General features: G+C 40.6%; 2 protein-coding genes across 5 annotated transcripts in view; one reads left to right on the forward strand and one right to left on the reverse strand.

The window, feature by feature from the left end:
- Positions 1–5467: 5467 nt before the first annotated feature.
- pax2b (paired box 2b) overlaps positions 5468–25012 on the forward strand; it is a 29815-nt gene continuing 10270 nt past the window's right edge. For 2 of the 3 annotated variants that reach the window (XM_058621575.1, XM_058621576.1), the window contains exons 1-7: positions 5468–5832; positions 7335–7500; positions 7791–7988; positions 11906–11985; positions 12186–12305; positions 20636–20811; positions 23560–23674. In XM_058621575.1, coding sequence (XP_058477558.1) covers positions 5790–5832; positions 7335–7500; positions 7791–7988; positions 11906–11985; positions 12186–12305; positions 20636–20811; positions 23560–23674 — 898 coding nt within the window. In that variant the 5' untranslated portion in view covers positions 5468–5789. The remainder of the gene's footprint in view (positions 5833–7334; positions 7501–7790; positions 7989–11905; positions 11986–12185; positions 12306–20635; positions 20812–23559; positions 23675–25012) is intronic. The other variant, XM_058621577.1, reaches the window with a different exon arrangement.
- The window catches only part of fbxl15 (F-box and leucine-rich repeat protein 15), a 73871-nt gene continuing 56214 nt past the window's right edge, over positions 7356–25012 (reverse strand). Inside the window, exon 6 of one of the 2 annotated variants that reach the window (XR_009234229.1) lies at positions 7356–7492. The gene's annotated coding sequence lies outside the window, so the exon portion shown is untranslated. The remainder of the gene's footprint in view (positions 7493–25012) is intronic. The other variant, XM_058621579.1, reaches the window with a different exon arrangement.

Genomic DNA, 25012 nt, shown 5'->3' on the forward strand with positions numbered 1-25012 from the left:
TGCAGTCATTTATTTGAACCACGTTAAACAGCAGCTGAAAAAACAGCTGTGCTAACAAAACCAGCCAAAATGTCTAAACCACACCAAAAACAAGTTGTTAAGTATCATACATTTCCACATTATAATTTGGCCCAATGTGGTGTGGGTACTGGAGGTTCAGGCAGTATGTTGCTCCCATCAGCATGGCGAAGCCTGTGGGCACATCCTGTAGGTCATGAAGAATGATTGTCTCTTATACCACCACAGCCACGTTGAAGATTTTGAGAGCAAATGCACCGTGCCGAGATTCCTCATGTCCAATTAACAGTCCAACCTGCATTCCTCTCATCAAGGGTTTCTCCATGAGCCTGATGACGAAGATAAAGACAATTAAATTATCATAAAAGGAAAACATGTTTTTTTTTATTTTTATGAACGTCAAAATATACTGATAGAACAGTTGTGACATCTCATTATTTTATCAATACTTAAAAATTTTACAGACATAACCCCCCTTTAATACAGCCTATTGAGGGCCAGGTTGCTGCATCTTTCTTAAATTGTACTGTTTTGTATAACATGTACTGATGCTGAACAGTGGTTGAACCTTTATTCTGACAAGGTCTGCACTAATACTCAATCTCAAATAAGATTGAGATACAGTCTGACATTAGCCAGGCTAGTCCTCCATTTTATTACTGTAAATTCTGTGTAGAAGATTTTGTTAAATATGTTAAAGACTGACAGTTTCAGATTAGTCCTTGGTAGTTGGAATATTGTATATATTTTAATTATGGCAAAAAAAAAATCTGTATAAAAGACTAGGGCTGCAAATAACAACTATTTTCAAAATTCTTGATTAATCGTTGTTTCATCAATAAAATGTCAGTAAACATTGAAAATGTTGATCAGTGTTCTTCAAACCTGGAAATTATATTCCCAGTGAATATTCACATTTAAGAAGCTGAACAATCAGAAAACTTATTTTTTCTTATTTAAAGAAAAATACTCAAACCGATTAATCAATTATCAAAGTAGATGAAGATTAATTTATTAATCGAGTAATTTCTCCAGCCCTAGTAAATACATTGACTTACATCACACATCCTGATTACATCTGACGAATCCTCAGCCAGATCAAGTAAGGCAGCTGTTCTTTTGTGTTGGTTTGTGTCCTACACAAAAAAGGCAAGAGTATGTAAATGCAATAGAATCCTCTATAATCATCTTATTTTGGTACATACTTATAAGAAATTAGATTTGTTTTCCTGAACAGTCCATACCTCCTGTTGAAGACACTGTAGAACACTGCTCAGGTTTGACCTCCTCTTTGATGCCACCCCAGCTTTGTAGAGCTCCAACAGACTTGCCATTGTGGCATCTAGTCCTTCCAGAAATGACTCCAGCAGGTTTTTGGGACAACTCTGTCGAACTCAGCACTCAGCTGAAACAAATGACAAAATACAGAAAAGGGGGCATGAGAGAAAGAAATTGGAGCTGCATAAAGCTTTATAAAGACAATGAAAATACACTAAAGGCTCCTTGCGCACTGAAGAATGGACAAAACTTACATTTCCACTTCATTAAATGTCCATTCTTGCAGATATCTGAAAATTGGGAAAAACATACAGTATATTAATTGTTTATCTGTAGGCATATTACACAAAATTATCAACACATTTACTTTTGTTTTATGCAGTGTTGCTGTTGGTGACGGAGACAATAGACTGATTTAAATTAAAATGTAATGTAAAATCCTTAACTATATCATGAGTGTGACTACCAGTCCCACAGCATCACTGACCCTCCTCATACACCCTTTTTCTGCTGGCTAAGACACACGTCAACAGACGGAACCAGTTTAGTCTACAGCAACATTCGTTTTAATTCAATAGTGACTGACGGAAACATCAGGTGATTACTAGTGTTGTCAAAATAAAAATATTTAATTGCGATTAATCACATTAATGTCATTGTTAACTCGCAATTAATCACACATTTTTTATCTATTCTAAATGTCCCTTGATTTATTTTTGTCCCATTATTTTTCTCATTTCAAAGCTCTTATCAACATAGAAAAGTGGATCAGCTTACTTTCTGCAAATGTTTTTTTTATTTTAAACAATATTGGCATATACTGTAGTGTAGGGCTGAACAATTAATACAAATGTTATTGAAATAGCAATACAGCTTACTGCAATTTCAAATTGCAGGAGACGCAATATTTGTTCAAGCCAAAATGTGTCAAAATATTATTTTAGATTAATTATTATTACACATCTTATTCTACGAAGAGACATTACAAAGCACATATACATACATGATATCAGACATACATTAGCCAGCCGCAGGTGAATATCTCTGTCACCCTGCATATTTTTGAGTTATTCCTCTTATTGTGCGAGCCGCACAATAATAAGAGAGGCTGTGTATCACCCTGCAGTGCTGTGAATAAAGTGCAGTTCTTCAACGCAGACAAAGTCCCGTGATTTAGTGTGTTGTTGCCGTAACGAGCTAACCCGAGCTAAAGGAGCTAGCGGTCTTTGGACGTATCCTTACTACGGTTTGGGGGGGTCAGCCAGCTTAGTTGATAACACTGCATACATCATTACTTGGATGTAGGGAGTGCGGCGAGAAATGATCCAGGCTGTGTTGGATACGCAGAGCCCGCTTGGAGACGGAGGAGCGCTGTCATCCACTCAAAGCGTAACGTTCACCTACTACTCTTTCCGGTCTAGCTATATCCGGTGTAGTGTTGTAGTTTTTTTAACGTTACTAGTTGTTGCAACAGTATGTGAAAAAACTACAAATTTTGCTCGGCCAAAAGGAACGTTGATATCGCGATAAAAAAAAATTGCCGCCGTTAAAATGAGGTTTGCTTTTACGCCGCTAATTACGTGTTTAACTGACAACACAGGTTTACATTGGAAAAAAAAAATTAAAATTAAACGAAGGTCTGACGCAAATGAAGGTCTCATCTCTCCGTCTAGCTAAAAACCAGACATATTAAATATATATAAAAACGGACCAAATTGGTTAATGTTTTTGAATTATGTACTTTTTTAGAAAAGGCGCGGTTAAGGAAATTTGCCCACAATGAGTCTAACAAGGTCACGGTAGTTAGCTTATTATCGACTTCAATTAAGTTTTCAGCTACAGTTAAAAACTAAAATCTACATTCAAACATCATTTTAAACAACATTAAGATTGATTTACACATACTTAATCAAAAGATATATATAAAAACTCACCTTCGGTAAGGTAAATCAGTAGGAAAGTTCCTCTCCTTTAGGGGTCCTGCTGCTCCAACTCGATGAGAAAATGAGTCCGCCACTATTCACAGGTTGTTATCAGGTAGCGCTGCATATTATCCATCCGCCATGGAAAGTAGTCCTCTTTTGTTTACCACTTTTTTCTATATTTATAGATTATAGATTCATAATTGTGTACACAAAACTTAGCTGTATGTGCAGACAGGTCATTTTATATACCTTTAAACTTTGCCATGGTTTAAAGACGATTTTCTTTCAAGATTAAAAGTAATAGCTGCTTTTTTTTTCCATCTTGCCACCTGCCATCCCCCCTCCCCCCTGCTCAATGAAAGCCCGCCCTTTTCACCACCCACGCACAATTTAATCATAACTCAGAAATTCTAGTTAAGTGAACACATCAAGATCATCAATTGTCAACACAACATAGAACTTAAAGTTTAAATTCAGAAAACGTGCAAACTTAAGTTTAAAATCCAAAACTTGTCAGAGCTCTTTGAGTTAAATAGAAGTATTAATTTTACATAACTAAAAGGGGCTGTAGCGTTTTACAGTGTAAGAGATGCCCCCCTTACCCCCCAACCCCCCACTCCCAAACACATACACCAACCCCACCTGCCCCACCTCACAAACCCTCTCACCAAAAAGGCCAAGAGCAGAAACAAGGAAGCTCAAATGAGATATGTATTTTATTTTGAAATTATTGGCACGTTATTCAATTGTAATAACTTATTATTATTGTATTATTAATATTGTTGTTGTGTTATTGTTATTAGTAGTAGTAGTATTGTTATTGTTGTATTATCATCATTATTATTATTATTGTTATTGTTGTATTATCAATATCATTATTATTATTGTTATTATTTCAGGTATGCATATTAAATATTATTAAATAATATATATTAAATGACTAATGGCATCAATTTGTATATGTATATATACTTTTTAAATCAGGATTTGAGTAGAATAAGGATGTGTCTCCATTATCATGCACAGTTTAGATAGCTTTGCAGAATGTTTTATTATTTATTTTTGCCTTAGTTATTTTACAATATTTTACTGATTTATATGTTGTTCTTTTTTTTATTATTATTTCTTTCTTATCACATCTCATTTTGACGACAGACCACAGACAGAGCTGCACCCCAACTTTTACTTTTTTCTTTTTTTTTTTTTACTTTTTTTGGGGGGGGAGCACATGAGAGAGATCTGAGGAAACCATACAGCGCCATCTACAGAAGCTCGGCGGCACTGCTGCATGCATGCAGATCACTTTCACCTCCAACCTCCGGCCACCAGCACACACCGTTGCTCCCAGAGTTTTGGACCAGTGTGCAGTTGCAGTCATCATCGCACCGTCATCTGAGGCGTATTTACATCTGCAGCACAAACACACGTGAGCACACAGATATTCTGTTGTAGTAAGTTTAACATGTTATTTGTGTGTGTAATAAGAGGAAATACGAATGTGATCCAGGGCTGATTTCAAAAAAGGCAGATGAGCAAAAAAAAAATGTAATACTAATTTGCATATTTTTTGTTATAGAAATGAGCGATATTCGGGTTGTGATGAGAATATGTATATTCCAAGAGATCCGCTTCTTTAAAAAAAAGGGGGGGTAAAAAAATTGAAAAAATAAACGCTATTTCATTGATTAAAAAGTTCCAGGGCGAATTCCCAGCTGTTACAACGTGAAAATAAACTATGATATTCCTTAACTCCTTTTCCTATTTATCTCCTTCCTCCTCTTCCTGCCGGTGTGTCACAACCTGAGACCTCCTCATTTGGACCAACGCCCCCCCACCCTTTTTTTTTTTTTTAGCGTTGGCGAATCACAAAGTGTTGGCATCTATTGCCTTTGTCTGACAAGTCATCCATATAAGCAAAAAGGGGGGTCTGCAGAGGGGGGAGGAGGAGGAGGAGGAGGGGGGAGGAGAGGAGGGGGTGAGGAGGGGAGGGTTGCAGCTTTTAGAACCACAGACACAGAGAGAGGCTTCATTCCCAGCCCCAAAGATCCAGCCTCACGCATCCAGCGCGCAAGAGGAAAACACCGATGCGTGCGCAAGTGTCTCTGCGCCGCGTATGTGACGCGTGAATCAAGGCCACCAGGACTGAGGAGATACCCGGGCCCTTCCCGCTGCACGCTGGACCTGAACGCTTCATTCCGTTCAAACGAGAAAAACCGCGCTGACATGCTGTGAGAATTACACCTGCGCTCAACACAGGCTCTGAAAAAATACCGATAGACTGAGTGAGCGCGCACAGGTCCGTACCCAGTGAAGGAAGCGTTCGGTCATGCTGCGCACCTGCCAAACCTCCGCTCCAGCTCCGGACTGCTGAAGAAAAGAAAAAGAAAGGCAACTTTTGGGGGAAGAAGTTGCCATCACCTCGGTGTGCTGCAGACGTGGAGGTGGAGGGGCAAACTAAAGTCCCTCCATCGAGTTGAATCAACCCCTTTTTCTTCTTCACATTTTCATCCTTGATCGGAAGGCGAAACGGCGACTTCAGTTGATTATCTGTCTTTCCTTTACTATCCAATGGATATTCACTGCAAAACAGACCCCTTTACCGCGATGCACCGTAAGTAGCACAACACGAGTTGGTCTCCACCACACTGCAGCTCTTACATAAACAGTCAAGAGAACAAGTGTGTTTCATCATTTCTGCGTAAAAGAACACACAAAGGCCTGCGGCGGAGCGCAGAGCGTTTTTTTTTGTGCGCTAAAAAACAAACAAACAAAAAACCTTGCGCCTTTGCGCGCAAATTACGAGCTATAATAAACTGACACACAAGCGAAAAGAAGACGCAAACGTGGACACGTAAGGCTGCTCCTGTTTGTCATGTGAGGTCTCACACCTCACACGGTTTAGCCAAGAGAGACACTTGTCAGTGAAGAGCACAGCGCAGAGCAGTGATGTGCACAAATTAAACTTGTCATATAGTAAACAAAGAACACGCGTTGGCAGGTAAACTCCGGCATTTACACGTGAATCAGCCTTCAGCTTCCCGCGCTGTGTGTATGTGTGTGTTTGTGTGTGTGTGTTTGGGCCTAATAAGTCAGGACACTTTAGTTACACACATGTATTATTCACATTATCCAAATAACAGTGAGACCCACACCAGGTCCACGTGCATGTGTGGTCTGCTTGTAATTTGGTGCATGTGTGTGAATAATTGATGGACTCTTCGTTGACTAAATAATATGTAATATGAGTAATCAAACCCGCTCAATTATTTAAAATGAGCGTGCAGGGAAAATGAAGGAGCTTGTAACTTAATAACAATCATGAGCTGTTGAGGAAAAGGGGAAAACATTTAAATTAAATGTTTTTAAACACGTAAAGTGTATTTTTTTCTCTGTGGAAAAACTTCGATTAAATGCGTATTTTTATTCTTAATTGTTTCCATAAATGAAATGGCAGCCTTGACATTGTGTTTGATGTTGATTGGATTTAATGTTCATTACAGTAACAGATGAAAAAAATAAAAATGGAACAAGCTGCATGATGAGCATGTGTAGTATAGTTCAGGTTTTTTTTTTTGCTTAATTTAATTGAATTATTGCAAAGATAGCACAGCAGCTCATTTTAAATTTAAATTTGAATTAAATTAAAAAATATAGAAAACAACAAGCATGGACAAAGGACACAAACACGTGCGCGAGATTTTTTTTTTCAGTTTTGTTTTTGTAAAAAAAAAACATTAATTTCTATAGGTTTATTTGTTATAATATCTATGTAATTAGTTTGAAATCAAACAAACACTTATTTATCCATTTTTTGTCCAGTATATATATAATATAATATAATATAATATGTCCATAAATAAAATGTGTAGACAATTATATAAATTAAAAAAATATATTAATGTCCAATATTTTCAGTCAGAGTACTGTATGTTTTTAAATGGCATGTATTTTAGGTATTTAATACACTGCAGTTGTGTCATATTATACTACATTTAAGGCAAACATAATAAAAACAAACACACCAACACTCACCTGCTTCCTGTTCTCTCAGTGTGTGGAGCGACTTTATGTAATGTTACGTCTGTGTCTGTGCTGCTGTTGTATCCCACGTAGGGCACGGAGGTGTGAACCAGCTCGGCGGCGTGTTCGTGAACGGCAGACCGCTCCCGGACGTGGTGAGGCAGCGGATAGTGGAGCTGGCGCACCAGGGAGTCCGACCCTGCGACATCTCCAGGCAGCTGCGGGTCAGTCACGGCTGCGTCAGCAAGATCCTGGGCAGGTGAGGCGCACACGCAGGTGCAAAGAGATAGCACAATGTAGTGGTGAACCTTCAGCAATCTGCTTTTAATTATTAAATACACATATTTGACACTATGCTTTGAATTTCCATACATTTTAATTCGTTTTGAAGCACACATGTGGTTTGTTTGGAGTCATAACGCGCGTGCAATCATCCAACAAAAGTTGGACTTCTTTGGACACTTAGAAAAATAAATATACTAAACGCTTGTTTGGCATGTCGGCAATGTTGTGTCTTAAATATTTTTTCAAACGATAATGATTTGGCAGATACTACGAGACTGGCAGCATCAAACCGGGCGTGATCGGTGGCTCCAAACCTAAAGTGGCCACGCCAAAGGTGGTGGACAAAATCGCAGACTACAAGAGACAAAACCCCACCATGTTTGCCTGGGAGATCAGAGATAGGCTGCTGGCAGAGGGCATCTGCGACAACGACACTGTCCCCAGCGTCTCATCGATTAACCGGTAGGGAACCAACAAACAAAATGTGCATTTATGCAGATCACACCCCCATTTTTTCCTTAATTTAGTTGGATTAAACGGTGCTGAGCGCAAACTGACACCATTGGTCAGAGTATATCTACAGATATATATCTATATCTATAGATAGATATATAATAGCAGCAGCAGCAGAATATTGTTTGACCAACTTTGTGCTGGCCAGCACGTCGAGGCTGCCCGCGGTCTCAGAGGTGCAATTCAATCTTTCACACCAAACTCCCTCAACAATCAGCAGCAGTACATCCAGGACTGAGTGAATCTGTCGAGATGAAAACCGATCAATATTCGGTGACCAGATCCCGTGATGCTATAAAGCAGGCCAGTTTTCTTTAGCACATCTAATGTGCCGCACACACATACACGCACACAGGGAGGGAGAGAAAGAGAGGGAGAGGGAGGGAGGGAGAGAGAGAGAGAGAGAGAACTGTATTTTCAGCAAAATTTTATTCTGAAAAATAGACGAAAAATATCCTCAAAAAGGAAAATGTGTAAATGCTGCACTTTTGTAAAAAAAACAAAACAAACATCTAATATTAATATGATTAATTAAAATTATTTGTACTTCATTTTGTTCTCTGGAACATTTTATTTAAAAGAAGTGAACTGAATAAGGTAAACTGCAGGCTGATGTTGAATTATGTAAAAAAAAAGCCTGCATCACAAAAATCCTCCTAATTAATAAAAAAAAAATGTAATGCATTAAAAGCTCTTTCTGTTTGACATTAATGCTCCTGATTTGACCATAATTTCATTAGAAGAAATGATCTGAATTAGCAAAATGGAGGAAGATGTATATATATATATATATATATATATATATATATATATATATACATATATATATATATATGTCTATGTCTATCTACTTTCTGCACATTAATAATAAAATAATAAAAAATCAAGCTCCTGGTTTTATAAATATATACATATATATACATATATATATATATTGCAAAAGTCAAGTTGTTGTACGTCACAATTATGCAAACGTGGTGCATTTTATTTTGCCATAAAATATTCTCTTAAAAAAAACATGCATACAGTATAAGACAACTTATCAGAGCAAATAAATAATACAACAAAATATCCAGCAACACAATAATTTTCCCCCGTGTGGGGGGGGGGGGGGATCAATAAATGATTTTCACTTATCCTAAATTCAACATCTCAAGTCTCATTACTCATGCTGCACATCTTCTTAAAGGAAGTCATAAACAGCAGGATGGTTGGAGAGTGGCAGTTACAGGAGGACCCAGAATACCCCCCCACCACCACCACCTCACCCCACCTCCACCACCTCACCCCTCCCCCCCAACCCCCCCCACCCAGAGATCCCCGGTGATGAACTTTGGTTAAGAGGCACTGTTCCATAGAGCCAGCATCAGCATTACATTTTAATGAGCTGATGGGAGAGCATGGACAGCTCCACACAAGACATCTTTTAAATAGAGAAAGGCTGAAGAAAATTCATTTCATGCTTCGTGGCTGCTTAAAAAGCCCCATTTAAGGCGGCTCAGACACATGTATGTGATAAATTCAAAATGTACATTAATATCATTAAAAGAGCCTTATAATTTTCTTTTTCTTTTTTTTCACTTCCAATTAAAGCGTTTCTATGTTGGATGCGGGGGGGGGGGCGCCTTATGTGTCTTTGTTTATGTGGGAAATTAAATTGTGAACACAAAGAGCTGTAATTCTATCAGCCAAATATGAAAGCTACTTTGAATTTCTATTATGGCTTAATGCTGAATATTTTTTGCAGCAGAAGAAATGTAAGATTTCAATGTGCCACTCTGTAATGTAATGACACACACACACACACACTAAATGGAGCATGCACATAATGAGAAGACTGTGTGTGTGTATGTGAGCATTTGTTTTGATTTAGACGAAGCTAAGTATTTCAATACATGTTTGGATTCCTAAAGGAGCAGTGTGCCATCAAAAAAAAAAATATTTTTTTACTAAACATCATTACTTGACTCCACATTGTGTGATGAGACCTAAAAAGAAACATAAAAAACTGAGTCTTTTGTCTCATTATAAGGAGTTTTAATGAGGCTTTTCCATTAAGACAATTCAAAAAAAGAAAGGAAAAAAAGAAAAAACCACTGGAGCCAAAGTCTTTTCCAGTTGGGTGGCTCTGAGTGGGGCCAGCCGTGGGTTTCTGTGGCAGACAGTCTGACCTCAGGACTGTTGACAAAAGAGGACGCTCCATTTAAACACCTTTCCCCTGCATGCATTATTAAATGCTACAGAGATGGTGTTGTACTACACGTCAGGGCCACCACAAACAACAAGTAACACTACCCTGGCTGCTGGACATGAAAAAAAAAAAAGAAGAAAAAAGAAAAGCGCCTGGTGCTTGATATTATTGATTCAGAAGTAAAGCTATTTTAATATTTCTTCAGGGGATTTTCTGCAAGAGCCAAGCCATTAATTCATTCTCCCAAATTGCTTATTCAATATCAAGAACATGGATACCAAATAAAGTCTTTGGATTTATGTAGCGCACACAAGTCAAGGGGTCGAATAACTGTTATGGGGAGAAGTGAAAAAAATTAAAACGTCAATATGCGCCGTGTGGAAAAGCTTGTTGTTAGGTAGCTTTGCCTCCGAGGGGAGTTCTCTCTCTCTCTTTGTTTGTGACAGTGTTGGATTTATTCCTCTGCAGCCTTCTGGCACCAGCAGTAACATCAATATCCAAATCATCTGACATGGATACGCATAATATGGAGTATGGCAATAAAAGGAGAGTAGTGGGTGTTTGTTTTTTTGTTTGTTTGTTTTGAATCTAAAGATAATGTTGGAAAAATAAAAAAAAAAAACAGAACAGAAAAAACCCTTAAATGCACCGATTAATTAAGTTAATTCAAAGTTAAATGAAATAGCGTTCATATAACTAACTGCTAACTTAATGACCGCAATTCATTTGTGTGCGACCAACGTAATGACGTCATTTTTTAAAAGTTTGTGCAACCATTTATTTTCAGTGTGGCGCCCAGATTTTCAATTTTAAACCAAAAAATTAAAACTCTCCTCTTTTGTTTAATCTGTTTTATCTGAGCCATTCATTCATCTCATGCTACTGAATTTAAATCTGCATAGAAATAAGAACAAAATGTAACCCACATGTAAAAAAAACCTATCGACCTCAGCTGACCTCTCTCCCCCTGCACTCTAAAATAGCCCTCATGGCGTTCATGATGAATAGTTTTAAAGTTTACAAATTATTGTGACAGCTCCCTTTCTCCCCAAGTGCCATTCAGATTAAAGGAATCTAATGCTGGCGTAAGCTTGTGCAAGGCAATAAGGAACTATTGCTTTCCTGTCACATATAATTTATAGCTTTCTATTTGCATCTGTTTGCCCGTGTGACTAATCCCCAACTTTTTCTGCCCAAGCCCCGATCAATACAACCTCATCCACATTGGCACACGGGGGCCGCTGGTTCTACAGAGATGTTTGATCTGGGAAGCAAAGGGCTACTATACGGCCCCGGTGAGACCCCCCCCCTTTCCCTTCCCCTTCCACAGTAGGGGAGGAAGAGAGGGGGAGAGAGAGAGGAGGGAGAGCTGATTAGTGTGGGCCAGGTAGAGTCAGTGAAGCCGATCATTGAGGTGAATTGATGTGATTTCATGCTTTGTTTGCAAGATCACTCAGACCAAAAGTGCAATGAAGACTTTTCTCCATACCTCACCTTTGAGGTAGAACCACTGACCAGATCCCCTCCTTTGCCTATGAGTTGTGTCTGATATCTTAATCACACACACACACACACACACACACACTGCTATCTCCATAGCAACGGTTCACATAAAATTAAGGGCAAGTCTGCAGCTGCACCAGTGACAACCTGACCGCATCTGCTTCGTTCACAGGATCATCCGAACAAAAGTCCAACAACCTTTCCATCCGTCTCCTGATGGGACGTCCCTGTCAACACCGGGCCACACTATAGGTCAGTACATCCCATACTTTTATTTATATGAGAACCCACTCATTTATGATGACTTTTAATTGCCGTTTCCATTATTTGAATGGGTAAAACAGCAATTTCCATGAGATAAAGGTTTGATAAATGAATACATAGCAACACTCCAGAACAAATTATCATTATTATTAATGTTATCATTATTATTATTATTATTATTTTTACAGTACCAAGTACAGCCTCTCCACCTGTAACCAGCGCCTCCAATGACCCTGCAGGATCCTACTCCATCAACGGGATTCTGGGTATTCCGCGAGCCAATGGCGAAAAGAGGAAAAGAGATGAAGGTAAGAAAGTTTCTTGTGATGACATGTGGGGAAAAAAACACGACCTGAATTAATAATTAGCATGCAGAGGAAAAAAAAATCTAAAATGCTTTAAAAAAAAAAGAAAAGGAGAAGGAAAAGAAGAAGAAGAAGCAGCTTTATGGTATAAAATTCACTTTGCTGAGCTTGCAATTACAGCATTAAAACCTGCTTCAGTTCCAGTAGATGACCCTTATAAAACACCTAAGTCTGAACTCTGCTACACCGCTGTGTCAATCTGCCAAGGAGTCTTTTGATTTGAAGACACGACCTCCGCTGTTGTCTCCTGCAATTAATCTTTATGGAAGTGATTAAAGGGCTTTAGATAATTACATGTCAAGATGATGTAGCCAACCACCCAGGTCAGTCAAGAGAGCTGCTGTAGCTCTGTGGAGGGCTTTTCTTTTTTCCTTTTTTATTTTTTTCTTCCTCTCCCCTCTCCCTCAACTAAAGTGGCTCCACTTCTGCTGCTACAGAGGTAGTAGGTTAGTGGATATAAGGGGGCCTGAGGCGATGTAGATTATTGGTTCTGTAAGCAATAGGCTTCCTTAATGTCAGTACATAAGCAGCTGATGAGAATAGCTAAACAGATGCACTCGTGTTACGAGGCGTGTATGGGTATGGAGGGATGATGTGGCTGCTGGAAAAGGGGCAGTTATCTCAAACAGGGTGGGGAATGAGTGCCTTATTTCTGCAGTGCTCTGGAATGAGAGCTAATCAGAGCACGGCGGCAGTTTACATAGCGTCTTCTTTGTTCTGGTGTTTGTTGAGAAGCACCGGGGTTTGCGGGATATTGAGTGGAATTGATGTTTTATGTGTGTGTGGGGAAGGGGGGGGGGGGATGACTAATGACCTGTCAGAGGTAGATTTCCTGGCAAAGATATAAAAGCCAGCATGACGTGGACATGGCAAATGACATAATCAAGTCTTTCCCTATAAGATATGCAATCGCAAAGGCATAATGCAAACGTCTGGTATTTTCAAGGGTTCATTTTCAGCCGCTCGAGGACCTCTCATATTAGCCAGGGTGTAATGTCTAGTCACTGAATGATAGAATGCACACATTTCTATGCAGATTGCTAGTGAAGGGCAAAGAGGTATTAAAGGGCATAGAGAGGACTAAGGTATGTGTGTGTGTGTGTGTGTGTGAGGAGGAGAGCTGGCCTGTTTTGTGGAGGTCCTCCAGGTGACAGCGCCATGTTTCTATGGCTATTCAGTCTCAAATGATTCCCCTGATGTGCTGCCATTTCTGTGATTTAGGTGCTCGGCCAGTATTACAATAAAAGAGAAGAAAGCTCTGTGTGTGTGTGTGTGTGTGTGGATGGATGCGTGTGTATGTGTGTGTGCGTGTCAGAGTGTACTTGTACTGAGGGTGTAGTGGGGGGTGGGGTATGGAGTGGGGAGGTGGTTCTTATATACTCTCTCAGCAGCCAGCTGGTGCCTACCTGGAACCACAGGGTCAGGGATACTTTATCTTTCCAAAACATAAACCCCAGGCATCAGCTGCACACACACACACACACACACACGCACACATGGCTGCAAAAGCAATGTCTCGCCTCCAGCCACAGTTTGTAGGAATAGTATATTATATCCGAAGTTACCCTGTAGACACTGCTGTCCTGTTGCTGTCCTCCTTTTAAAGTGAACCGTACCAAAGGAAATACACAAATGTCATGGTTTTGCATCTGATACGCTGACATATCCTCTGAAACTCAACCCTAGAGCTATACCACTCGTTATATACATAAATGTATGTAATGGTTTGAGGCTGTGAAGGTTTTTTGTGATGTTTGCCACCATGAGTTATGTAAAGTTGTAATGGAAATCCAGTGGGAAAATAGTGAGTGCTTTTATTTTGAAATTTAAGATGCGGCTACAGTTTCTCATAAACGATAATGCGGGCTTAGTTAAGAGGGTGTAGTGTTTAAAGTAATGAATAGCCAGCAATAGAATTCATTCAATAAATTCACGATATACAATAAGATTTTTAAAGATCAAATATATCGCCACTTTGAAATCACGTCTCTGGTTGTAGCGAGGACTTAAGACACAGATGTCTTTTGCAACAACAGGAAATCCTGTTTTATTCATAAACTGTACATTTTGGAGTATGGGCCACAGAACCAGTGGGATTGATAATACAGTGTTTGGGGTGTATGCAAATGAAATAAAACCATCAAATATCCCATATTTTTATATGTGCTATCACACTGTTGATTCACAATTGCACTAAAACATGTTTGGAAATTGATAAAAATGTTTCTAACCAAACAAGGCAAGGACGCATTTTTTAGATCCAAGAGTTTATAAGTTAAAAATCTCCATGTTTCATCATCATTATCATTTCCAAAGAGATCTTTTTTTTTGGGGGGGGGGGCCTTGAGTTGTTTCAATTTCGCCTCGTTTGGTGTTCTGTGCTCCGCTCAGTGGGCAGTAGTTGACAGTCAGTAAATGGTGGGATTAAATTTCCTCACAGCACAGTGGCTCGCCTGAGTCCTATATTCAACTTGATAAGCCTCATGATGATTATGGCAAAAAGCAGCGACTATCACGGCGCTGAAAAACATGAACCAAAGTGAAGCAAAGGCAGGGGGAAGGAAAAGAGAAGAAGGGTTAGAAGAGAGAAGCAACACGAGCCACGCTGAAATGGATTGACCGCGTAGCCCAGAGTATTTGTTTTAGGCTGGAGCTGTGGCTCTCGGCCAAGCGGCTCCGACAGCTCCTGAGTTTCCAAGTCAGCAGTGCCCTTAAAAAAGGTCCCCCATTACAGGAGGGATGTAGAGATAATGTAGTGTGACACACGTTATGTACACTGGGTCTCGGCGAGAGGAGCTTCAGGGACACAGGTGTCATAAGAGCCATTAATTTGCTCTCGTCACGTGTTACTGCAAATTAAAAGTAGCATGTTACACTTGGCAGCCATTGTTGCAGATGGACCAAGAGGGGGAGAGAGAGGGAGAGAGAGAGAGAGAGAGAGAGAGAGACCCCTGGAGATGAGGTCTTTGGTGACCACAGCTGTCTGCATGTTTTACAACGTGACATACTGTATATTAGAATCTGCAGTTCTGCATAGAAAAGCTATTACCTCACACATTAACATCCACGCACCTCATCACTCGCCTCACTCGTGCATCCCAACTCTCCCCCCCACCCCCCCACTGCTCCTGACACTGTAGGCCTCAGAAAAGACAAAGGAGAAGATTCCGCTGCTTCACTGAAGGTGAAATGAAAAAAAAAAAAAAAAATGCTCATAAAAAAGCGTCGGATGTTTAAGTACAAAACTGCTTTCACGGGTGTTTTTGTTCACCTTCTTGTTAGTGCAGAATGTGTGAGCGGTGTGAATTGACCTGCGCGCACAGCTTGGAGGTCTGTTGAGAACATGCAGTGTCCATGAAGTGTGTCCGGTCTTTCAAAGTCATATCAGACGTCCTTTCAGGGCGTCGCACAATCAGACCTGTAGCTTAATTCTTAATTTCCACCGCTACGAATGCTCTCTCTCTCCCACCCCCACCCCCCCCCGCTTTGTGTCGACCTTTCTTGGTGATTTATGACAGAAATACCAAGAGAGAAATTTCATGATAAGACGATCATCATATATTTCAAGAGCCAACAACAATAGCGAGTGGCAGTCAGAATGGATGTGATTCTGTGCTTCAGTAGCTGTTGAATTAATTATTTCTCGTCGCTGAGCGTCGTGAGGACTGAACCGATGCGTGTGGATGGAGATGAGTGATGGAGCGAGCCGCCGTCACACCCCGCTCTGTGTATGAGCATCTGTTTTGGGGGCGAGAGGAAGAATCAACACAGGAACTCAGAGTGCAGCAAATGTCAGCACCAATGTGCAACCTCCAGAATTGGGTTAATAAAGTCCTTACAGGCTTTCGGGGAACATTGCGGCCTAATGTCATTATGGTCATTCCACATTTCTTTTTTGTTAGTTTGTTTTTTTCTGAATTCTTAATTGTGCCGGAATGTACGAAAAAATGTCCATCACATTTGATCAAAATCCCAGGACGACATCTTCATTTCACCTTGTCTTGTTTGACTAACACTTTAAACCTCCACATAATTAAATTGACATAGAAGGGATTCCAAGACGAGCTGCAAAGTCTCATATTTTAGAGGCTACAAATAGAGAATGTTGGGTGAAATAACATATATGAAGTTTTTTTAATTTTTTTTTATTGATCTAGCATCTAATTCCTCTCAGCACTAATCACAGCTTTGGTAATGTTGATTTCATTTATGTTTACATAATCAAAACATTCACTTAGAAAAAAACAAAATGCAGCTGAGTTCATCCAATTTGATGCAAATGAGTTTTAATTTGATTTCATTTAGCCAGGAATTGAATCAGGCGGGAAATTATTGTGAAATACCTAAGAGTGAGTCGAGGGAACAGGGCGCATATATGTATGTTGACGTGTTATTTAAACAAGGAGAAGACTTTTGGGAAGTGTGGGCTTATTTCCGTGACCTTAAGGCGCCAGCTAAACTCCTTGTGCTTCTAACAAGGACTTTTAATGGCATTAAAGAGATTTGACTCTCACTCTGAAATCCCCCTCTTTACAATTTCACTAAAAAAACTACTATTCATCCTTAATCTGCGCCGCATTCATGATAGCTATTCTGTTTTTGTTTGGCGGGCCGTCGATCAGACTCGCTCCCAGACACCGAGTTGCTCTGGCTAAAGCCTCCTGCTGGGGGTCGTGACCTCTGGGTGCCAAACCCGCAGAGAGCAGTCTGCTTTATAGAGCTGGTTATCTGATCTGATAGAGACTGCTCCCTCGTTACCGGAGTGTTAATACAGACTGATGTCAAAATGAATACGCTCAACTCCGGTGATGATCAATAAACAACCACAGAGCGAGATAAGCAAGCGAGTAACGTACCGACAAAGCACTGTGGTCAAAGATACGTGTCAATGCTCCGTAATGGGCAGATTTGGAAAGGTCTAAATATTGATTATAAGTGTTTATAGACACTTGAAAGCACCAGAAATGTCAAATTTCTCTATAACAATTTAACATGTGTGCATATATACATATATAAGAAAATAATCAAAGCTAAAATTGAAAGTTTGTGTGGGTCTCCTGCTCACACAAACACATTAACATACAGTAACTGCCAATTATTAGAACGCTAAATTCAGATGAAGTCATTTAAGATTTGTGAGCACCACTCCACCAGCGATCATAATCCACTTGACACAGCGCGTGAGCGGCTGCGAGCGGTGTTTTTTCACTCCTTCAGTGGGTCGCACAACTACTTGTGGCACTTGCCGACAACAACAGAGACACCCTCCAGGAGATCTGTCCTGTTTCTTATCACCACAAAAGCAACTTGAGCGCTCCTTCCATCAAGGTGAAGGGTCTTTTCGCCAAAGGTCAGGCCCCCATTGTTAGCGGCAGAATCCTGACAATATGATAATTTCGGACATAATCCCTCCTCTGTGGCTCCGGACGGACACGAGTCATAGTTTCTACCACTGGAGCACGTTGCAGGTTATTTTTAAGCACAAGTGTCATTAATCTTGGGTAGACAAAGTAGAACATGATTAATATACACATATACCGATTTATACCCTTTAACAAATCATAATGAGGCAATATGCTCCCAGGTAATTGTCATAAATGTCTCCAGAATCATCTTCATCAACCAAACACGGTTGTTGCTGATTTGTCAGGTGGGAATCAGTAGCTGGGAGGGCAAATGGGACTGTCCTCGATGTGAGTGGGAGGCAGAGTGTGTAGGTTGACCCAGGATGGTTTGTCTTGTGTGTGGGAAGTGTATTCTGCAGCAGTGAATGACAAATATGGTGGAGGGTATTGATCAGGCGTTGTCGCTTGGGCTGGCTGATGGAGAGTAATTAATGACTCTATTTGCTTTGGTAGCAAAGAGAACAATCGGGTTTGATAAAGTGACGAGCAGCGGCTATCACAGGTGAAGGCCATACAACATGAACGTGGCCGAACCCTCACACATAAGCAACAGTGCAGGAAGTGTAAATATGACGAAAAGAAAACGTGCAGATACGATAAGAAATGCAAGTCAAGGTTCTGCACAAAAAAATGGGGTTTGATTTTCTCAGTTCGAGCAAATATTTCATCATTAAGGGTAGTTAAGTTGGAACGAGCAGATGCAGAAAACACCTGGTGTTTCATAAAAACTGTTTATCTTCACAACAATTAACACCGAGCGTATCGCAGACGACACGTTTGCACAAGCGCACTTTGCATTACCGTAGTTACGCGACGGTTGGTGCTATGGGAAACAATTCCAACAGTTTCTGAAAGCTGAGAAGTTGCACTTCAAAGCCAATGTGTGGTTATTACGGTAAATTTACTCTAAAACCAGTGAATCAGCGTCTTTGTCATCAGAGTTGCCTGTACATAGTTTCCATTTTTTGGCCTGTTTTTGTTCATTGAGACAAAGACTCAAATAAAATGTTATTTTAAATGTTTTACACTGTTCAAATTTCAAATTTAAAAGAATCGGGTGTTCATGTACAACTACAGTGTTTTTCTAAATAAAACCTTTTGTTTTCTTAATTTTAAATTGTTAAAACACTATTTTAACCAGTAAATTGTAGTTATTCTGGAAAAATGGGAAAAAGCACTTACTCATGGACATTTTGAGGCTTATGTGTTAAAGGTTTAAAAAAATAAATCATGTCAAGTGGCCTTGGCCAATCACAATACAATCAAGTCTGGTACAATTTTCTCTTTTAAAAAAAGTACCAGTCTGCAACCAGCGAAAAACAAAACTCCTTAAAAATCTGCATACATCACAATGTGAACCTCAATCATGGAATTATGAGGTAACACAACAGTACTGTACTAATATTTATGTGCCACTAGAAATTCAAGCCGATTGAATGTACACAAAAGCAAATAAAATTGATTTTTATAACATCATAGACAAAGAAACTGATAATCAATCACTCACTAAGTCTGATCTTATTAAGATCAGTATTTGCGCAGATAACGATCCGGCGTATCGAGTCATGCGACGCTTGTAAATTAGCACCAATGCAGTAAAACTGCGCACTGGAAATAGAATGAATAATGAACACGATATTGTTAGCAATCTTATAACTTATTTATTACCAACTATCAGTGCAATTTAAGGTTACACGGACCGGCAAATAATACTGACACACACACACACACACACACACATGCACATGCACGCGTACACACGCACACGCCCACATTCTCTTTTATGGCTCCTTCTGCTCTTGGTGCAAGAGTCGGGTTCATCCTCTGGCTTCAGCCTGTGAAAAAAGGTCAAGCAGCAGAATAGGATGGCAATAACCCTCCCAAATGGTACTATCACACAGACATGATTGATCAATTGAATTCCATGGCAGAGAAAAATGTGGGATTAAGTAGAGTATTATACGCACAATGAGTTGAGGCATGATGTTCATTTCAAGTTCATTTCAGCTCCCTCTTGCCACCAGATCAGGCAATCAATAGGGGCCTTGCATATCATATATCACTGCACTCCCACTGAGGGGAGAACATAATCTGCAGCAAATTTAGAATGACAGATTTGTAAGGGAGCTGAAGCTTTCTGGGATCTGGGGAGGAGACCAGCAGACACAGCCACTGCAGCCAGGAGAGGTGGAGGGGGGTGATGGAGAAGAGGGGAGGGGAGGAAAAAAAGAAGAGGAGGGATGGAGGTATGGCAGAATGCTCTGTAAAAGGATTCAAAGTGTTGCACACAAGTGATACCCGAGAAAGCCAAGGCATCCCTCTCCCAACAGTTGGGTAATGAGGTCAGGAGTCGGGAGAAAATTCCTATGTTTGGAGAGCAGGATGATTGAACTAGAATGTAGGATTTTATTCAGCCTCTTGTCCTCCGCCGCTGTTTCCAAATGGAACCTCACACTCACAGGGAATGAAAGCAGTATTGAATTGTAGAAAGGAAATTGTGCTTTGAAGGTAAAAAAAAAAAAAAAAAAAAGCACTAAAATGGTCTGTCTGTTGTTTTCATTACTATACATGCTTTTACCACAACATGTATATATTTGCCAGAGGGCCTTTAGATCACAACGGTGTTAATGCTGAAGGGTGGGAGAGAGGATAAGGCAAAGTGAGCAGGACGTGGCCAGTGGCTCCCTCCAGGTGCTGAAAAAGCTGCATTCCATCCCTTTCTGTCTTCCTCAGATTCCTCCACAGAGGTGGTGGTAGAAAAAAAACGAAAAAAAAAAAAACATGAGAGGAATATAAAGTGCACATAGCTTGAAGTAAAGGCCAGCTTCCCGGGGTCAGTATCTCGACTGTTGCTCTCTCTTCTTGTAGATGGTTCAGATGGTTCTGGCCCAAACAGTGATTCTCAGGGTAGTGTGGAGAGTTTACGGAAACACCTGAGGGCAGATGCGTTCACCCAGCAGCAGCTGGAAGCGTTGGACCGGGTCTTTGAGCGCCCTCCATACCCTGACGTCTTCCCGACATCGGAGCACATCAAACCCGAACAGGTCAGTAGCTCTGCAGCTCACCGTGTTTTTGGTTTTTTTTGGTCGTTGTTGTTGTTTTTTTGCTTCTGATACACAAACACGGCGAAAACAAATGTGCATGCGATGCTCGATCAAGCTAAAGAAAAGATTTTTGTCACAAATATTCCCAAAACAAAGGAAAGCTAATTAAACAAACGCCTGAGATGGCCAAAGTGCTGGATTAGAGCTCAGCATGTATAATGCTGGGGGGATCAAAAGGAAAAACTCCCACACACTATTGATTTTGTGATGAAAAACACATTCTTTGTATCCCTTATAATTGAGAATAACAGTAAGGCAACGTGGAATTAATCAATAGATTTTTCTTCATTTTTTTTGCTGTGTTATTCAACTGCTGCTTCTTGCCTCTTGCCATTTACTTTCCAATTGTGTTGTCATATGTTGATGTTTAATGAAAGCTACCTTTATTAGAACATGCATTCATGAAACAAATGTGTGGGGGAAACATTTGCCTCGGCGTATTCTCACTCTCCGCTGATATTAAAGCCCTCAGTCGCCATCCATCATCTCAAACATCAAGAAGCATTTGGGAAACAGCCGCCCGCCCCGCACACCAAAACGACAGCCAGAAAACCACCGCTTATTAAAAGCTCTGGGCTTATTACAATGGATAACCTTTATTTACTTTCATTATACTATTAAACAACAAGAGACTATTAATTTCTCCCACCAAACTACAAGTTGGGCCCATAAAGCAAAAGCAGTCACCTAATTGAGTTCATTTTAATTTCTCTCCAATCGGGGCAAATTACGCAGGTGATAAATCAGTGGGACAGGCCTCACCTCCAGAAGAGGGCCTAATTTGCAGCTAATTACAAAACTGATTTCTACTGGAAGATCAATACCAAAACGAATTGGAAATGACTTGCAATCACAAAGAACGTCAGGGAGAGTATTAAAAGGCAGAGGGAAAAGGGGTTAGGCTAAAGAAAAAAGGGCGGGTGAGTTAGTAAGGGAAAAAAAGAGTGGGGGCCAAGAACAGTCCTGAAAAATCAGCTTTAATTTAAAGCAATATTAATCAGAGCACTTTTGTGGGTGCCTCACGTTTTTTCTTTCCTCCACTGGAAAATGTGGCCCTATTAGCCTGTGTCTGGGCTCTGTACTGAGGCATTAAAAACCCATTCTGGAGATGCAAAACTCAATGGATTCACCCCTCCCACACTTCTGCCAGCCATTTGGTCATCCTTTTCAGACCTATCTTTTCAGTCCCCCCCCCCACACACACACACACACACACACACACTCCTGCCCTTTATCTGCATGATAAAACGTCTGTTTGGCGTCTGAAGCCGCTGAGAATAGAGGAAAACATCCGACGTTGTGCAAGTGAACAGTTGTAGCAGACAATTAGAGTTTATCGGTGATAGTGGCAGACAAGAGCGGGGTCACAGCCGTCCCCCCTGTGGGAGCACTGGGCTTCTGTGGACAAACATTGTCAACACTCGGACTCCGGAAGTCTCATCTCATTAAAAAAAAAAAAACTGCTAACATCTGCCATGAGTGTCTTTTTAGTGGATTTATAAAAGGAAACATGATTGAAGACAAACTGGAAAGAGATTATTCCTTTTTAAATGGTCAGTTCATCCATGTCACAAAAAGACACTTGATTGAGAGTTTTAGATGCAACTTCTGCCTCTACCTCAGAGTTTAGTTGGATTTTCTTTGAGAAACCTTAATCATTTATTTATTTATTTTTGATGAAGAGACACTGGATTACTTTCCACAACAGAGATAATCCACCTGAAAACAGTAACCTGCATGTGGATTACACAGCGTATCTAACAGAGGCCTTGTCTCTAGACAGTGACGCTGCTGTTCAAGGGCTTTGCATCAAATGTCGGCGTATAAAGAACTGACACAATAGCATCACATTTCTGGAGAAAAGTCAGACCTTTAGGGCATGAAAATCGTATTTATACACATTTTAAACAGTTTTTTATTTACGATTGCAGCTGCAAGAAGGCCTTTTATGGCCTTTTTCAAATGATACTAAGAAAACCCCTCCGTTTTATCAAAGGCAATGCACAGATTTTACTTAACACCACTTAAGGGGGAGTTAAGGTGGACGTTACAGGGGTGGAGAACTCAAAAGCTCTGGCAAACAAACCCAGCATTATCTGCATTACTGATTCTTCTTTTCTTTTATTGTGATTTGGGTGAACTGCTCCTTTACGACAGCCTCTGAACACACACACACACACACACAAGAGGCAAAACTTCAAACGGTTTAACAGCAACAAAAGAGCAAAGGCCGTACAAGTGATTCAGGGATAAGAGGTAATGAAATTTAAAGGTGGTTAAGAGTCCAAATTTAAAAAAGCTAAAAGAGAAAAAAAAGTGTTTTTAAAAGGTGAATGGTGCCTCTCAAACAGGACCACATGGTGCGTCGGTAACAAAGCAGAACTGCTTTCTCCCTTGGCTGATCAGGGGTACGACTGCAGTCAAGCACAAAGGGCCAGCTGACGCCTTGGCTTTTCACTCATCTCAAAATCCCACTTCCTCTCAGACAATACCAAAATACATTCATGATATGCTTGAACTGCCACCCTGCAGCCTGGACACACACACACACACACACACACACACAATGCCCTCATACAAATTTATACTCGCACAGGCCTGTGTGGAGCGCTTAATGGAGGAGGAGAAGGGAGGATTTCCATCTAGGTATTGTTTGGTTGTGTAATGATTCAACTGTCCTTTTCCCAGGCTAATGAGTACTCGCTCCCTGCCCTGAATTCCAGCCTGGACGAAGTCAAGCCCAGTTTATCCTCTAGCGCCAACCCAGACCTGGGCCCCAGTGTGTCGCAAAGCTACCCTGTAGGTAAGATCAAGTGAATTTACAGTAACGTCCGTACACGCTGCCGAGCCACAGCTTCAGCTGAGTGGTTTTGAAGATTAATGTAAAGAGAGAGAATCAATGCCAAGCATGTTTGTGCAATTGACGGTGATAAAGGCAAAAGAACATGAGGAAATAAAAGCAACCCAAAAAGTTATGTGTGAAGACTTTTTTAATACCGTGGTGCCGCGATGATGTGTTTAAAGCTCAGCAGCTGTCGTCCGTCTGCTGCTTTTTTCGCTGAGCAAGCGGGGCGATGAGGATGATTAGGGGGTTGGTGGCGGACGGTTCAGTCACCGCCGGACAAGGACCTTTTGGTGTCAGCACATCAGAACTATGACTGTGTATCAGAGCAAGGTCTCCGCAACAAAAAAAAAAAGAAAAGAAATAATAATAAAAAAGAAAAAATAAGGGGCCACCATGCAGCACTGACTGCTTGTTGGCTGCTGCTGTGTTGCTCCCGTGATTTGTTTGCCAGGAGACAGTTTGTGTGTCTCAAAGCACGAGTAATGTGCCTCGGTAAATACACTCTGGCATTTCTGCCGCCTAACTCTAACACCATGATCATTTATTTCCCCCTCCTCCTCCACCTCCCCCCCCCTCTCTCTCTCTCTTCCCCCCCCCCCCCCCCTCCTCTCCGTCTCCTCTCCTTGTCACAGTTAATGACTGTCTGGCTAATTGAAATATTGTTTCGTTGTTGCCGTATTACCAAGAAGAAGGTTAAGTTTACTGAAAGTTTACGATGACTGTCGCGGGCCCCGAGATTAATACACAGAGCTTTTATTAAAATTCATATAATTATGCAGCAGCCATCAAAGGCAACGAGTTCTGCATGGGGGAGGACAGGGTGATTGAAAATTGCAGCAGCCCCCCTTCTCAGATGATATAGCCAAGCAGTCTTACGAGAAAATAAAGAGCCCTTTTCTCATTAATATGTGGGAGGTAGATTTTCCCTGTAAGGCAGGCCTCCTGAGAAGAAAGGTGTGTGTTTGTCCTTTGTGCACTGATGACCCTGGAGAAAGCAGGTCCGGCTCTGCAGGCAGCTTTGTCTGCACCTGGGATATTTTAGATGGTCCCTCTCTCTCTCTCTCTCTGCAGAGAGGCTCTGCTTCCTGTGTTACAGGTGCAAAGAAAGATGGGATTGTGTGCATTATCAGTCAGTACATTTCCATGCGCAGTTGGAAGAATTTAGATCAAATAATGACAAGACTTTTCTAATTGTATGAACTGTTGTTTTTCATTACCACAGAATAAGGCTTTAGAGGTTAAAATAAACCTCTGTTGACTGTTGACGCTAACTGAAGGCTACATAGGTTCTCCAAC

Source organism: Solea solea, chromosome 21, assembly GCF_958295425.1.
Source record: "Solea solea chromosome 21, fSolSol10.1, whole genome shotgun sequence".
NCBI lineage: Eukaryota > Metazoa > Chordata > Actinopteri > Pleuronectiformes > Soleidae > Solea > Solea solea.